This window comes from Nelumbo nucifera, chromosome 3 (genome assembly GCF_055504915.1).
Source record: "Nelumbo nucifera cultivar China Antique chromosome 3, China Antique-T2T, whole genome shotgun sequence".
In the NCBI taxonomy this organism is placed as follows: Eukaryota; Viridiplantae; Streptophyta; class Magnoliopsida; order Proteales; family Nelumbonaceae; genus Nelumbo; species Nelumbo nucifera.
In genome coordinates this window covers 49,828,576-49,846,445 of record NC_142651.1, presented here as the reverse complement: position 1 = coordinate 49,846,445, position 17,870 = coordinate 49,828,576, and the positions used below count along the sequence as shown (strand labels likewise).

The window sequence follows — 17,870 nt, the reverse complement described above, 5'->3', positions numbered from 1 at the left end:
AGTTTGACTTCTGCTCTTTTCTTTGAAGCTTTTCTCAACGTGTTTCGTTTCCGTACTACGCCATTTGGTATCAGAGCTCATGTTTGATTCTTATTCAGATTATGGCTCCTAAGAAGAAACAAGTTGCTCACATCATGGAATAGGAACCCAACAACAAAACACAAGGAGAGATAGCGGAGCTGAGAAGACAAGTCAATACACTTACTCAAGAGTTGAAATTGTTGTGAGAGGACAACAACTCTGACACAAGTATCTCTACACATTCCCTTTCATCATCAAGGCAGGCAACCAGATCGGCTATAGTTGCGGGTGGTGACCAAAGACGGTGGAAAACAAATCTCAAGGTTGATATCCCGGAATTCCAAGGAGGCATGACTCTAGAAGAATTCATGGATTGGCTCTTTGAGGTAGAAGAAATCCTTGAATTCAAGGAAATTTCAAAAAATAAGATCGTGTCCTTAATAACCACTTGGTTTAGAGGATGAGCAGCAGCACGGTGGCATCAATTGAAGGTTATGTGACAGAGAAGCGGCAAGAAAAAGATTAAGACATGGGAGAAATTCAAGGCAAAGATGAGGTCCGAATTTCTATCCCATAATTACATTCGTTTACTTTATTAAGAATTGCAAAATCTAAAGCAAGGAATTGATACATTAGATGAGTATACAAAGAAGTTTCATCTATTAGTGGCTCAGAATGAGTTAGTTGAAACTGAAGGCCAATTGGTGGCTAGGTATATAAGTGGGTTGAGATCAAATATCCTGGATATATTAGACCTATTTGACTGCTATGATGTTTCTATGACACATCAACATGCTCTAACCATAGAGAAGCAAAGTAGCCGAATTGGGCCGAACCCAAATTGATGTGGCCAGACCACCCCCACATAGTAATCTTAACCCGCCTCTAAATTCAACTACTCAGCCACAGTCCCGTGGGCTGAACCAAAACCAAGAGTGTGGGCTTAATTAAAACCAAGTAGGTCCACTTGGACTGAAGTGTTTTAAGTGTGGTGAACTAGGCCATAAATCTATTGAATGTGTGAGGGGTAATAAAAGAAAATGGGCGATGTTTGTAGAAGATGAGAGTGAAATCAAATTGGAAGCATTTGACTATTCAACCCCACCCGTGTTTGACCCTTATGATGAAGAAACCTTAGAGGGAGAAATGGTGTATGGGGATGTGGGAGAGGCCTTGGTGATGCAGCGATCATTCCTAACTCCTAGGGATAAATCATCGGATTGGCTACGAAACAATATTTTCCACACCACGTGTACTATGGGTGGAAAGGTTGCAAGTCTTGTAATTGATAACGGGAGTTGTGAGAATGTTATAGAGGAAGTAGTCATCCGCAAGTTGAACCTAAAAACTCAACAACACCCTCACCCCTACAAACTTGCATGGCTAAAAAGAAAGAATGAGGTTTTAGTTACATAGTGGTGGCTAATGAGCTTTTCTATTGGCAATAATTATAGTGATCGTGTGCGGTGTGGTTTTGTATACATGGATGCTTGTCATTTGCTAATTGGGAGCCCGTGGCAATTGGACTACTACATAGTCCATGACGGACAAAAGAACACCTACTCTTTTGAGTTTAAAGAGAAAAGTCTGACCATATGTCCATCACAAGAGATTATACCTAAACCGAAACTCGATGAGGGTTCTAGCCTTTTTGTCATGACTGAATTCATAAGTGCCTTAAAGGAGACGGGTGTTGCATATGCTTTAATTGACAAGGGGTTTGAGCTGAAAGGTGTAGAGGTTCCAAAGGAGGTGTGACTATTCTCCTCAAGAATATTTCTTTAAGAGGAACTTGTTAGTTGGAACAAACCTCCAATCTATGATGAAGAACCAATTACTGAGGAATATGCCATCATTCATTATGAATTTCAATATGACGGAGATAATATTTATCATCATGAGGATTATGATCACATTGTCTACATGTATGTCTATGAAGATTCTCATTGGCAAGCACTTTTGCAATGTTCAAAAGGGTCAATAAAAGAAGATTTAGGTTCTGTGAAGTGCAAGAAATATACTTCAAAATTTAAGATATACAATGAATAAATCTCAATTCGTATTGGAAGCTTACATCACCAATTATCTATCAACAAGTTAGAAACAAAGAAGCGCGGTGGAAGTGCAACAACATATGTTGGTAGCCTCTTAAACAGTAACATGAATCCGAGGTTGATTTCTCTCCAACTCGAGGAGAATGATGCAGTACGGGATTCAGACCAATTGAGTAAGCATTTACAAAGTTGGTTTTCGAAGACTCATTTTAGTACATATAGGAGGACAGTAATATTTGATGCGGAAGGCTATGTTTGGGCCATTTTAACAGAGGAACGCCTACCGGTTGGGCAATGAGGAAAGATGGCACCAATGAGGTTGGACCATGCAATATAGTTGAAGTTATCAATGAGAATGCTTATAAACTAAAGTTACCCAACCATATATGTACCCATGATGTTTTCAATGTCAAACACTTGGTATTATATATTGACAATCAATCAAATGATGATTTGAATCTGATGACGAATTCTTCCCAACCTGGGGAGGATGTGCAGTACAGGAAAAGGCCAATAAGTTTTATGCAAGTTGGGACCACTCCAAGACACATAAGAAGTTCTGATGATGTCACTAATCCAACTGAGTAATCAATTACCAAGTTAGCGCCAACATGGAATTTCCATCTTAGTTCAAATTTACCAAGTTAGCGCCAACACGGAATTTCTTAGTTTGAATTTACCAAGCTAATGTAATTACCAAATTAGTATTAGATCATGATTTCCGAATTTTTGTTCAATTAGGACTTTTTTTTTTGAAGAGTTTTAGTAGGATTTTATTATTGAGTATTTTCATAGATTATGAAGCTTTCTTGTAGGAGCCATAAGGGTGTATGCCTATATAAAGAATTGCTAGGGGAATGCTAAGATAGTTTTTTGATATTGAGTTTATCTTAATTATTCAGTGAAGAATTCTTCTTCTTGGTACTTCACCCAACATTTATGGGGCCACCTCTCCAATTGTTGCACCCTCCACTAATTAATGTGGCTTCTGCCATTGTGGTTGATAGTGATACACCACCACGTAAGGTTCTCCCCCTATAAGATGTGCTTCAGCGTGCTCCCATTGTTGCTCCTTCTACACAACACCATAGAGCTCGTCATGCCTTGCCTTGTGCTCTTCTTACTACCAATGCCCCTACTGAATCATCTTCTCATGCCACTGCTAGTAAGATTCTAGAATGACGTGCTGCCATGCAATCTGAGTATGATGCCTTAATAAAAAATGGTACATGGTTGTTGGTTCCCCCTCCACCTAGTGCTAATTAGACCTGTTCATGGGCCGGGCCGGCCCGGCCCGACCCCCGGACGGGCTTGAACAGTATATAGGCCCGCGGGCTTAACCTCGGGCCAAAAAGCCCGGCCTGCAATAAATTCGAGCCGGGCTCAGGATTTGTCAAAATAGCCCAGCCCGAGCCCGGCCCGGCCCGACCTATAACTAAACCTAAAAACCTTAGTTGAATACCCCTCTTTTTTTCACCTCTTTCCCCTCTTTTTCCAACCGAATTCTTCTTCTCCACATCCTCTTTCCCTTCTTTATATTCTTTTTTTAATATAAATAAATTTTGAATTTATATATATTTTTAATGTAAATAAATTCTGATTTATATTGATTATTGAATAGGGAAATTTTCTAATTTTTTTTATTGGGTCGGGCTTCGGGCTCGGGCTCGGGCTTCGGGCTTTTTATTGGGGTCGGGCTCGGGCCCAAGTTGTAGGCCCGTTGGTCGGGCCGGGCTCGGGCTCGGGCCTAACATATTTCTGTTAATGAAGAGTAAAAGCCCGGCCCGAGCCCGGCCCATGAACAGGTCTAGTGCTAATATCGTTGGGTGCAAATGGATCTTTAAACTGAAGCGCAACTCTGATGGTTCTCTGGCCCGTTACAAGGCCCATTTGGTTGCTCGTGGTTTTACTCAACAATACGGCGTTGACTACACTGACACCTTCAGCCCTGTGATCAAGCCTATGACCATTTGCTCCGTTCTCTCTATTGCGGTTTCCAAAGACTGGCCCATTAAGCAATTGGATGTGCATAACGCTTTCCTACATGGCATCCTTGATGAAAATATCTATATGGCCCAACCCCCTGGGTTTGTGGACCCAGTTCGACCCAATTTTGTGTGTAAATTGCGTAAAGCTTTATATGGGCTTAAACAGGCCCCATAGGCCTGTTTTTTTCAGCTATATTCACATCTCTTGAAGTTGGGTTTTCAAGGTTCTACTTGTGACCCCTCTTTGTTTCTCTACTATTCAAGTGACACCACCATTTACGTCCTTGCATACGTAGATGACATTATAATTACGAGGAACAAGCCCTCTGCTATACAATCTCTCATTTCAGACCTCTCAAAGTGTTTTGTATTGAAGGATCTAGGTGATTTGCTTTTTTTTTTTGGCTGAGTTAGTTGACGCTAAGGCAATGAAGACTCCACTTGGAGTTGGTTGTCATTTATCCAAGAATGATGGAGAACTTCTACCTGATCCTTCTACATACCGCAGTATCGCTGGTTCCCTTCAATACTTAATGGTGACTCGACCTGACATTGCCTTTGCTGTTAACAAGACATGTCAATTTCTCTCTTCTCATACCACAACACATTGGGCAGTTGTAAAAAGGATCTTATGGTATCTAAAAGGGACGATATCTCATGGTTTGCGAATTCCTCCCTCGACTTCTTTTTAGCTTCAAGCCTTCTCTGACACTGATTGGGTTGGCTGCCCCGATGACAGGTGCTCCACCAACTCCACCAGCGGCTTCACTCTCTTTCTGGGTCCCAATTTAATCTCCTGGAGTGCCAAGAAACAGCACACAATAGCACGCTCCAGTATAGAAGCCGAGCTTCGCGCCATTGCCTTAGCCATCACTGAAGTCATCTGGATTCAGCATTTACTCAAGGAGCTGAAGGTCTTCTCTCCCTCAGCTCCCATCATGTGGTGTGACAATGTGGGTGCTCTGTATTTGGCTGCTAATTCTGTGTTCAAAGTAAGAACCAAACATGTGGAAGTAGATTTCCAATTTGTCCGTGATCTGGCACACTGTCGCTTGTTGATTGTTTGTTACCTCCCCTCTAGTGCACAAATTGCTAATGTTTTAACTAAGAGCCTTCCTATTTCTCAGTTTGCTATGCTTAGAGACAAGGTAAACAGCCTTCCTATTTCTCAGTTTGTTGCGCTTAGAGACAAGCTGAACGTCCACTCCCCTATTCAGCTTGAGGGAGTGGACGTTAATTATAGTATTTTCATAAATACAGTATTTATTAACAGTTAACAGTATTTTAATAATTAACAGTTTTTTAATAATTACCTGTATTTTAATAAATACTGTTAACTGTTAATAATTAACGGTTAAAAACAATGTTAATGATTATAGTATTTTTAATAATTTCAGTATTTTAATACTGTTAATTAACCATATTTTCAATAATTATAGTATTTCATAAATATAGTATTTATTAACAGTTAGCAGTAATTTAATAATTAACAATATTTTTATTAATTAACAATAATTAATAATAAACAGCATTTTAATAATTAACGACATGTCCACGGCACCTTCCAACAACCTCTTGTAGACATTTGATTGCTAGAAGGGAGTCACCTTCGATGATAATAGATGAATCTCAAGAGGAGCCTACATTTCAGCTATTGAGTGAGATTGTAGTGTAACCGACAATGCCCATTTTAGCTTTTAGCATTTCCCCTCTATGATTCTTGATTATATATCCAAAGGCGTGGCCTCTATTTTCTTTGGCTGTTCGCATCAAAATTGATTTTAATAGTACCTGGCTCCGGGGCAAGCCAACGGATCCAATTCAACTGATTTGAGATCATCCCTTTGATCCTTATTAGCTGGTTCATTGACTTCAATGTACTCAATCACATAGTTCTTGGCTTTATGAACTATTTCATGTGGGGACCAATATTTGTTTTCGAAGACTTTTTTCATTCCTGTTATTTTTCTAAAGGTACCAGAAGAAGGTTGATGCAAATTCAATTCTCCTGTGGTATTTTTGGTTCATTTTTTCGTCAATAAACCTCATCCACCAACTCTCTAGATCCCAATTTAGATCAGTCATTTGATGGTGCATTTCTTGGTCCAATAGGCCCCAGAAAGTGCAACTTGGATCTTTACTCATGCCCCAATCTTAGGTTTTTTTTTTTTTTGACAATTATTTTAAGATCATTTGCCAAAGGAATTTTTTTTTTCCGGATAGAGGAGGCCCCTAGAGTATTTTATTAACTGTACCATCTACACCAAATTAACTGTCCCTAGAGGAACCCCGATCTGAATTTGAAGTCATAAAATTAAGTTTTAAATGCTAATATATTATTGCTTACTACTAGGGTTGTCAATGGGTCGGGTCTAGGCTGGGACCAGCTAGAACTGAAACCAACCAGACATAAAATATTGAGGATCTGGAATTGAACCAGAACCAATATCGGTTCTGAAGACAACCGGGTCTGATCTGATGGATTCGTTGAACTATTCCAAGAGTGTGTTGCATCCCCAGACCAAAAATACAAGCTTCTGTTTGTAGCATCTGAAGTTGAATGAACGATAATCTAATAACCGTCCCTAACAAGATTCAGGATGACAAACGCATCGGATTTTTCAATGCCTCGGCATTGTTCTTTTCTTCTCCAAGTAGTGTAAACTCTTTGATGCATGCGTTCTTCAAATCAGACATTTTATGACATATAGAGACGAAGCTCTCGCTCTCTCAGCTATATGCACAACTGCATAAACGGAAAGCCTAATGAGTTAAAAAAAAAAAAAAAACAAGACTCGCGCAAAAATCTGCGCAAAATTTTCCTGTTTAACCCAACAGAAGACCAGGAGATGTAGTGAGAGTTTCAGTAGCCATACTCTCCCGGTTATGAAGCTTGAAATTTTCTTTTTACAGCTAAGGCTGCTGCTCTATACCATGCCGCTGCAGCCATGGCTCCTGGATCTGGAGCAGATGCAAGGATCTCGCCAGAGATATAGGACGAACGACCGGCCTACAAAAGCAACGCTGTCAGTAGTTTTCAAATGTATTTTGTTTTGATAAGGAACTAAAAGCAATGTATATGCATTTGAAAAGATTTAGTTGGAGACGTTCAGATGAGTCGTAGGTCTCTGAGCATCAAAATGAGCCCACTGTCTAGGGGACCTACTTAGGAGCGGGGGGGGATGGGAGGTCTTTCATGTCAAAATTGAGATCTACATTACCACTTACCACTTGACGTTATTCATGTCAAAACTGTCTAGGGGACCTCTCCATGGTGAACCTTTACGTTATTTTTTGTCCAAGAAACAGGTAACCCGGGGAGATCTGTGGTAGGGGTGATCATGGGCCAGGCTAGGCTTTGCACATACGACAAGAGTTATAACCTAAGCATGGGCTCGGCCAAACCCAAACATAAGCCTGGGCCTGGGCCGGGCTTTGTTCCAGGCCCGTCTTTTATATGCAAGTTGCCAACTGGTTGGTTGGTAAGGTCTCCTGCTGGTTGTAGCGAATCCCGCCTGCACCTAGGTTTTTTTTTTTGGGGGGGGGGGGGAGGGGGGGATTTGGGAGATGGGCTACACCCCGTTGTGGTACAGCCCCTTTGGAGCGAAAAAATTATTTTGTACATTATAATATAACATAAAATAATACAGTACATATAAAGTACACATTTAAATCATCTATCAGAAAAAAGTACATATGTTTAGTTATATGTGGGCGGAGTGGGCCGGGCCCGGGCTGAGCTGAAATGATCACCGCTACTATATGGGTTAGCACCACCGGAAACAATAGCAATGGTTCACAATAAGGTATCATATATAACGAGTTTACTTTTCTCTTATTTTTTGCTCCAGGGGGAATACACAATGGGGAATAGCCCATCCCCCAAACCCATAACACCCCCCCCCTCCGGAACCCAGTGCAGGTGGGTTTCGATTCTAAGTCCCCGCTCAATCAGCAGGAGACTTTGCCAACCAACCGGTTGGCACCTTGCACAACACCGTTCACTTATTCCTGTGGAAAATTGCTTTCAACAATGCACAAAGATATGAAAAGGGTGGCACTGAAAGCTTACCTGTGCTTGCATGTGTTTGGTAGACTCTGCACCACTCAGTGCTGCTTCAGATGAGAGAACAAAAGCAACGACAGGATCATCTCCTGCATCTAGTCTCTGTTCATGAAATGGATAATCAATATAAACTACTAAACCACAGAAGATAAAAAAAGCACAGTAACAATTGATCACCTCTCGAAGAACTTCCAATGCTGGAATAAGGGCATCCAACAGTGTACGATAACCAGCTCTTGCCCCTCCATATTTACTGACTGCAGCAATGGATGCTTCAAGTGCATCAACCCCTGGAGCAAGATAACTGTTAACTGAGGTGCTCATGATCAAACTTATCAAAGGAGAAATGTTTCTTACATTGTTTGGCTGTAACCACTGGTGAAGTGCTTTCTTTCAACTTTGCATATGCCGCCTTACAGAATATATCATATCTGCACATGGAGCAAAAGATTAAGAGATGATTACAACCAACCACTAGATGAACCTTAACATCTGGAAATAATTGCAACCATATGGACACTAGGAGGTTTTCAACTTCCAGATATTGACTCCAAACTAAATTTAGGATAAAGGTGAATACATTACATGATCCCACTCGTTCCTCCCATAACCTTTGTCATAGAAGAGCCAATTTCATTTACTGTTTCTGCAGCATCATTCAGAGGATAGCTGTGAAGTAGATAAGTGTGATTAAATCCTCAGGAGAAAACTAAACTCTACAGAGATAATCACATTGAACCAATTTAAACATGGAAAACATACAAGGTCTATAATTATCCTCGGTTTCAAACAACATGGATTCCATTATTTAGTGTTGAATCATATTGTTTTAGCAACCAATATATACACCGAATAAATGATTTAACTGTGCATAAGTAACTAGGAAACAAATTGCTTACTGTGCGCAACTCAAACAGCAGAGATAGATTTAAAGCTTCGGAAGAATGACCATATCCAATCCATAAAGTAGCTTGTGAACTACCAAACCAGGCTTTAATGAAATATTGAGTATAACTATTGAAATAATAAAAAAAATAACATAGAATTCAACTTATTGAAGATTTCATGAAAGCCTTGGAAACATTGAAATTACTTAAACATGACATTTTTTTCCTCACAAGGATGTACCATTTATTTGTGACCGCATTTTTTTTTAATTTTCATTTGCATAAACAATCTCATTGTTTGTTAATTATTGTTACTCTAGCAACACAACATTATGAAGACCTATTAAATATGAGGTGCTTCTCAATAATTCCTACGATTTAGCAAGCCAATATTAGTATTTTACATAAAAATAGTAAAAGATATCACAGCGAAATCATGCTTCCGAATTCAAGGTTTACCAAGGTTAGTTCGAAATATTATTGAAAATGATCAAAAGCAAAGACTCTAGCAATATATATATATATATATATATATATATATATATATATATATTCGGAAGCATGAATGAAGTGTCTATGAATATTAGAAAGCAAAGCACAAAAAGAAGGTGCAACCAAAGCACAAGGGGTTCCCAGAGCCTCAAGCACAAAACGTAGGTAAAGCACACACCTAGAATAAGTGACACACCACCTTTTTCTCCTTGAAAAGAAACAATAGTAAAAACTTAGTATACAAGAATACACAAATCAAAATTCCGAAAGAACTAAAATATTTCAAAGAAACCATTAACTTGATTGGTTGGAGCATGATGCCTCCTTTTGGACTGGTAACAAATTAGTAACCTCTTTAATAATATTGCAGAAAAATCAAGAGATACCCCAATAAGAAAGAAGAGTAAAACTTTAAGAGCTAGCTCCACCCTGCTACTTCTCCCCAGAACAGCAATATACCACTAAAGGATATAGAACATCCCTCAACCAATGCAGTTAGACTACAACTCTTCTGTTTACCACTTCCCTTGTGTTGAAAGCATTTTGCTATAAGAGCAGTTCAATCTTTATGTAATCATGGGTATCATTGTAATATATGTAGATAAGTATAAGTGTAAATACTAATCAGAGGGCCACACCTAATGCTTTTGACCACTCACTCTCGTCTCTTCTCTTTCTTCTTCTATTCATCACTTAAATCAAGAAACTAGATAAATTGGTATCAGAACACTGCTCAGATCTTGTAATGATTGCTGCAACACTGATCAGGTGTTTAGGTAATCACTGCCAAGCATTGATATTAGCAGGCTGTACGGTCAGATATAACCTCGGAGTAAACCCTAGTTTCTAATCAGGCTAAATTTTAGAAGTCTTTTGGCATAAATCTGATTGCTATTTAGAATCTGTTACATCAATTTTTCTAGATTGTTCTTTGTGAAAATTAAAGAAATTGCAGAGTTGACCTTTTTTGTTGGATTCGATCTATGAATTGTCTATATGGGACTGGATTCATCTGTTTCATGACTTTTTAGAAGCCATCAAAAGGTTATTTCCCTCGTTTCGGATTAGTATTGAGTATGTTTAACTAATTTCTCCAGCTTATATTTATAGTCCAGTCTAAGGTTTAGCTTTATATGGCTGAGCAATAGTCTTTTTGTGTGTGTGTGTTTTGGATAATTGTAGTCTAGTTCTGTGTTTGGGAAACCTAGAATCTGTTTTTGATTTATCAACTATTTTTGTCTTGGCCAGGAAACCTATTTTGGGTGTAAAAAGATTCCAAATCTACTTGTTGATCTCTTGGAGCGTGATCTACCTGTATTTCCTTGATTTGTTTTGTGAAGGCATCTAGTTCAGACCCTAAAAGCATTTCTAAATATCACTTGGGAACTAATGGTAGTCCAAATATCCATACCACTGCAGCTAAACCTGATGAGAATAATTTTCTAGAGTGAGATCATGTTGGAAATGAGGTTTCCATATATTCATTTAAAAGCCAAATTCTTTGTACATTCATGATTACACTAACTGATGAGCTTTTCTTTTATGAGGCACTCATTATACAATTGAGCTTTATATGCATTGGGTAAAGTCGTAGGGACTTTAGGTGATGAGTGGGGCTCATCACAGGAAACTTAAATGCCTTGGTTCCTTAAGGAGGCCAGAGTCATATAATTGGCACATTAAGGAGGCCAGAGTCATGATATCAAAATCACTAGCTTTAGCATTTATACATTAATCTCAAAAGAGTAAAATTATAGAAATATCCCTTATGATGAAATAAAATAAATAACCATACATTTTCCCACTACTTTTCTCTAGAACATAAAATCAGCAACAAGTACAGAGAAACTGAAACCCATGCAAAACTACTATTTGCTAATCTTTCAATGGTTACTCGTGTGCTATTTGTCCCTACTTCATGAATGTGGGGCAAGGAGTGTGGGTTTTAGAAATTCTTTTACTGTTGTTGTCCCTTTTAACTAAATAGCAGTACAGAAAGCTACCAAGAAAAAAAAAAGTGAGGTTCAGTAATGGGCCAAGTAAATGAAGGAAATAAAGTCAAAAAAAAATCTGACAAAAGAAAACTTACTACTTCTTCATGTCCTCAAGGATGGCTGTTGCACCTCTAAACATCTGCAAAACAAGTGTACTCAGATCCCTCGTGCCACATAAATAAAACAAAGGAACATGAACTACAACAACATAGATTATGAAGACAACTCACAGTTGACCCACAGTCACCATCACCCACTTTGCTATCCCATCCATTTAAACTATCTCTAAGACTGATAACTTCATTCGCTGCTGCTTCAATGGCAGCTTCAAGAATATAACCTTGCTGGCTGAGCTCTTGAGGTCGACTTAATGCCTATTCATCAGTAGGTTAAGTTATAAAATGTGATAAGGAGTCTAAAAAGTTAAAAAGAAAAGTGACAACAACAAGATAAAATGGTGAAAGCACATATCTTCAATATTAGAAATCAACTAGAGTTGTTTGGAGAAAACAATTAACACAAAGGTGGCATTTCTATTTCTTGCATGTTTTTACCTATGATCATAATTAAATGCCCAGACAGAATTAAAGCCCTTAGAACTCTTAAATATCCATGCCCAAAGGAGCTCTTTTTGCAGTGCTATTTTCTATCCTTTTCTACCCCCTCTGGACCAGAAAAAAAAAAAAAAAAAATCTATCCATGCCCAAAGGTAGAACCATCCCAACCAAGGCTAATCACATTAAATTTTCCATGTTCCTAGATGTGAGCATAATACAAACAGTCTTAAAACATCCTTAAAATTCATGCCTATTCCAGAAATGCAATCCAAACCATTTATTCTTCATATTACACAGCACTCAAAAAAGAAACTCTATCCTTGTCAACTCAAGGACTATTGATAATGGAAGTGATTATATACATACTAGTCTCTAATGTGTCAAACTAAAAATATTTCTTTAAATATTTGAACCCATTTACTCATGGATACCAGATTTTCTCTACCACACCTGTCTTGTAAAAACTAAATGTCAGATTAGACCCTAATGAAAATTTTAGTACTAGTGAAAACTAGAAATTTATTGAGAAATTTTGAAATGACATAAGCATGTAGCAAAATCCATGAATACAATATGTATATGCATGGAAAACCAAACTGTACAGGCTACTAGAAAATGATGAATGGCATACCTATTCTATGAATACATATATGTATATGTACATAAAAAATGTAGGACTGTTGGCTATAATACCAATTTGATGCAGGACTAGAATGACACAATGGTGAGTCTAGGAAAGAATTAATTAGGTAGAGTAGAGTTTATGGATGGTAAAATCTTGGGATGGCAAGTGTGAGAACATGGGTTCAAATCTGAGAGCAGCCACTTTCTGCAAAAGAAATGCCAAGGGTTAGATCATATCCAGTCTACCCCTCCCAAGACCCCAGATAACTGGGACCAACATTGGGTAATGGCCTTTCTAGAGTTTAGAGATGATTTTAGGACAAAAGGTAGGGGCTTGGTTAAGTCAGGAAGGGTCTTGAGGTTTGACAACAACTATTGTAGATCTGCCCTAAAATTGTGAAAAGTATCAAATTGGGGAAAATAGGTCTAGGATTGAAATTTTTCAATGAAATCCCCTCCCAAGACCCCAGATAAATGGGATCAACATTGGGTAATGACCTTTTAATAGAGTTTAAGGATGATTTTAGGACAAAAGGTAAGGATTGGTTAGGTCAGGAAGAGTCTTGAAGTTTGACTACAACAATTGTAGATCTTCCCTAAAATTGTGAAAAGTATTAAATTGGGAAAAATAGACCTAGGATGTGAAAGCAAGTTTGGTATAGTTCAGAATGTCTTTGACTAAAGGCAAAAAATTCTAGGATGTAAAGGAAACTCAGGAACTATGAAATCTAGGGTACTAGTTGGAATTTTGAGAGGGTATTTAGTGAAATGAAAGGTTAAGAAGATCTGTAGGGCTGTCCAATTATGGGATTGAGTAAACATGGTTTGGCTTAAAAGGACGAAAACTTCTGAAATAGGAAAATTTTGTATCAACATGAACCTGAAGAAAACATACCTAGATCAATTCCAATCTTTAAAAGATTTTGAATAACTTCTTCGTTAAAGAACTTGTGAGCTTTTGATGTACTGAAACACTAATTAAAGATTAAAGAGAAAAGAAAGAGAGAAAGAAGGGAGAAAAAACCTAGAACCACTCTAGGGTATATGGAAATCACTCTGCTATAAGCATAGTAAGCATAAAAATCACTTAAATATCAATCCAATATCATTTTCCACATTTTTTCTCAAAACACTCACACACACATACACAAACAACAAATATAGAGTAGCAAATCCTACTAGAACAAAGAAAAGAATGGAAAATACAGAATAGACACTACCCAAAAAAAAAAAAAAAACAAAAACTCCTAAACAACTTAACCACCAAAACTGAAATTTTAAAGACAAATTAAAAATAGCTAAAAAAACAAATCTACTAGGGCAGAACCACAGGTATGTAAAATAACCAAAATACCCTTGTATAAATTTACAAAAATACATAAAATTTCCATAAAATTCCAATTTTAACCCTTTAGCTCCTACAACAATATCCTTCAATAAACATCAGATGATCATAGAGCTTCATATAGACATTAATCACTTTTAATTCATCCAAGTATCCATTGATTTCATATCACCATGACAACTGACATTATTCCATCTTATGACAGGAAAACTAACACTAATTAATAAAATTGGTGCTACTACACACCCATTTTAAGGAGGCTTATATCTAAGGATATCATGGCATGATACTGGGAGAATCATTAATACTTCTATTTTCCAAAGACCATACTCTTTGCCCATTAGAGCAGCCATTCTTCTGGGTAATCAATCCATTCTGATACATTGTGCAATAGAAATCTTTCTTTTTTCTCCATCTAGCATCTACACTAATCATTTTATAAGCACTATATGCCTCAAATTGATGTCATGTCATAAGTATCGGCTGATAATGATGTTATATATTTAGGATGAAGTTGCATATGTATTTTAACAGCTTCTTTCAGAACCATCAATCTACTTCCATGGCATAGAAGTTAGAAAATAGGAACATAGGAAAGCCTAACAGTTTTCTATAGCCTAAATTATCATGTAATGGTAAAAGCTACGAATGAAGAAGGGAAAAAACAGGAGAAGCCTAACATCTCTGTATTATTTCAGTTTTATTGGATGTTTCCAAAGAGACAGGAGAAACCCGAAATGTTAGGATATCAAGAAGAGCAGTAGTCTTTAACATAATGAATAAATTCTTCCACAATTACCTCATCACTTCTAGTCAAACGAGATGGTGGAACTGGAACAGGAATCTTAGCAGGTGGATGATCTCCTGCAGATCAAAGAAATTTCTAATAAGCTCAAACAAAAATAATGACAATGGAAATAATAACCAATGCTCATAACTACAGCAATGATAATATACCATCAGTACTCTAAGAGTTTGTTTTGGTTCTTGTTTGGGTGATGAGGATATAACTAAAGCAAGCACATTAGAAGAAATCAAAAGATAACCTCAATAAGTGACAAGATGGAGGGGAAATTGACTAAGACAGTTGGTCTTTTGCATTTGAAGATTCTAGAAGAGAAAAAGGAAGGTTACAGATAATGTTGTTTGAAGTAGCGACAAAAGACCTCTAGGTTTACATTTCACAAAATAAAGACCTTAGATAAAGAGGAATGGAGGATATAGATTAATGCAACCAACCCTAAATCACTTAGAAAGCTTTGTTAAGTTAATATGAATTGGATGTGAAATACTATTACCAAAGGAAAGAAAATTTCCACAACTATCAATTGAGGGAAAGTTATGCAGTTCCAAAGATGTGTTGCTTGTAATCAGGCTATTCCCTTTTCTTTTTTTTTTTTTTTGTTGGTTTTTATTGCATACATAATACAAAACTATGCAGTTATCAAGAAATTAGGCATTAGTAGAAGCCTTTGGAGGGACAGTGCTGTCAAAGAATGAGACAAAGAAAACAAGAAATCCACTCTGGTTTTCCTATTCATTATCTCCTACCATCAACACCAACAGGCCAACATGGAGCCTTAGTTGGGGCATCCAAACGCTGCAAAATTGTTTGATCTGCCTTCATAATAGAAATTGAAAATCCTGCCATAGAAAACCACAATTCTGAGCATCTAGCATTTTCAAAACAGAATATTATTTTATTTATTTTTCATGCCATGGTAATGTACCTGCCATATCAAGAGAAGTCATAAATGATCCTGTGTACACTCTGGCAACAGCCAGTCCATGTTCCAGCTGCAACTTAGGAACTGCCTTTCCTGCTGCAATCATCAGTTCCATTACCGGAGTGCCACCTAACCTTCACCCAGAAAAAAAGTGAAGCTGTCAATCATCTCTTCTGAAACCTAGGAAATTCTTAAACTGAGGATATGATATGAAAGGGAAAGTAGAAACCTCAACAATAGGCATAGGAATGAGTTGTTTTTCTTCTACATTATATTTAATGCTTAATGAATCAAATAAGAGAAGAATGAAGGAAGAAGATAAGAGATGGGAAAAGAAAATTTTGTGGAGCAAATAAGTATGAGGCATCAATTTCCATTCCATATATAAGAAAATGACCATAATACCCTTGATTTACAATACAATACCAGCAGCCATATTAATAAAAAGTAAATGATGAACAGCAGAAAATAAGTAGACATTAAGTGAATTGTCTGAAAAGAATGGGATGGAAATGGTAACTTCATTTCAACTGATAAAAAGAGTTATGAGAACCAGAATGGGATTAAGCAAGAATACAGGATCATCTCAGTTAATTTGCTTATAGACGAGTTGATTCAGGTTAATCAAATGAGATTAAACAATAATTTGAAGTATAGCACAATCTCCCAGGTAAGTCTAATCAATTCTTGCTGGCCAAGTGACTATGTAAAGTTCAACTCATAATTCTGGTTGGATGTTGAACCACAGAAAGGGGCTCACAACTTTCTATTGGTAACAAACAGGCAAAAATTCTCCTCTAGTGGAACTCCCTCTATGATAGGTCCAGAATGAGCTGCAATCATTTCCCCAAACTGGTTTCTATATCCCCCTCCCTCTCTCTAGAAGGTTCCAAGTTGCCTAGAAAACGCCCATAAAAATAAGTTTCACATGCCCCTGATTAGGAGGTGTCAACCAATAGAGAAGTGAACAATAAAACAAAAAAGCTAAGGATACGAGAACAAATTTAATGTCGTTTGGTGGGTAACCTACATCCATAGCAGAGAGCATCAAAATTCCACCATCTGAGAAAACAGAAAATGTAATAATTCCAATCCCTCTTTCGCTCTCTACAAAGATCTAAAGGACATAAACATAGAACGATGATAAACCGAAGTAGAAATAACTTAAGTGTGCATTCCCACACAAAACACCACATGATGCCCTAATATATAAATCCATTGACCCAATGAAATCATATTCTATATGGGACCCAAATACCAGACAGAACTAAACATCATACCAGATCCATATATCAGACTTAAAGAAAACCCAGGACATCCTATGTTACCCAGATACCGAAAGGGCAAGGCTGGAAAAGGTGTAAGATATGAAATTTATACTAAAAATTGAAGTATCCGACACAATAAGACCCTTATAGCTTATAAAATACCTAGGTATTGTAGGATATGTCAACTCTATCTCAACATACATCTTTTCTTTTTTTTTATCAATAACAATGAATTTTATTAATGATTGAGAAAAACAGAGTTACATGGGAAGGAGCTAAAGAAACTTAACTCCCAACTACCCAAAGTACATCCTAACCATGAGACAATTACAAAACAGCCCAAAAGATAGAGTTTCTGTTCACCCCCTTGCCTAACTAGACCATCTGCCAATGCATTTGCTCTTCTCTTTATCCATGTACAATGAATTTCAATGTCCTTGGTGAGCCACTTGAACTTCCTCTTTTAATTGCTGTATTTCCAGAGCATAGAACTGTCCTCTTTTAGCCAATTCACCACAATTTCAAAATCACCTTCTATGATCAACTTTTTAATATTCATTTCCTTGACCCTTTGTATCCCTTCAAGAGCTCCTAGACAAGGTTTAAAATGTCGATGTCGATGAAAATGTCGCTTACCAAAATATAGGACATATGTCGGAAATGTCAAGGGGAAATATTATAAAAATTAGAGACATTGTGGAAATATTATGAAATATGTGGAAATATACAATGATATTTTGTAAAATGATAAAAGAAGCATTAATACATATTTCTAGACTATTATCTTATTCCCAACCATTATATAAAGCTAAGAAACTAAGATCAATAACAAATTAGTAAATGACGA

The 17,870-nt window shown here is 37.3% G+C and overlaps 1 protein-coding gene across 4 annotated transcripts in view; it reads right to left on the bottom strand.

The window, feature by feature from the left end:
* Positions 1–6,546: 6,546 nt before the first annotated feature.
* Positions 6,547–17,870, bottom strand: part of LOC104589617 (putative 3,4-dihydroxy-2-butanone kinase) — a 29,276-nt gene continuing 17,952 nt past the window's right edge. For 3 of the 4 annotated variants that reach the window (XM_010247980.3, XM_088900005.1, XM_010247982.2), the window contains 10 exons: positions 15,759–15,889; positions 15,580–15,672; positions 14,828–14,892; positions 11,733–11,876; positions 11,598–11,641; positions 8,715–8,798; positions 8,487–8,560; positions 8,307–8,419; positions 8,136–8,231; positions 6,547–7,073 (listed from right to left, as the gene is read on the bottom strand). In XM_010247980.3, coding sequence (XP_010246282.1) covers positions 6,948–7,073; positions 8,136–8,231; positions 8,307–8,419; positions 8,487–8,560; positions 8,715–8,798; positions 11,598–11,641; positions 11,733–11,876; positions 14,828–14,892; positions 15,580–15,672; positions 15,759–15,889 — 970 coding nt within the window. In that variant the 3' untranslated portion in view covers positions 6,547–6,947. The remainder of the gene's footprint in view (positions 7,074–8,135; positions 8,232–8,306; positions 8,420–8,486; positions 8,561–8,714; positions 8,799–11,597; positions 11,642–11,732; positions 11,877–14,827; positions 14,893–15,579; positions 15,673–15,758; positions 15,890–17,870) is intronic. The other variant, XM_010247981.3, reaches the window with a different exon arrangement.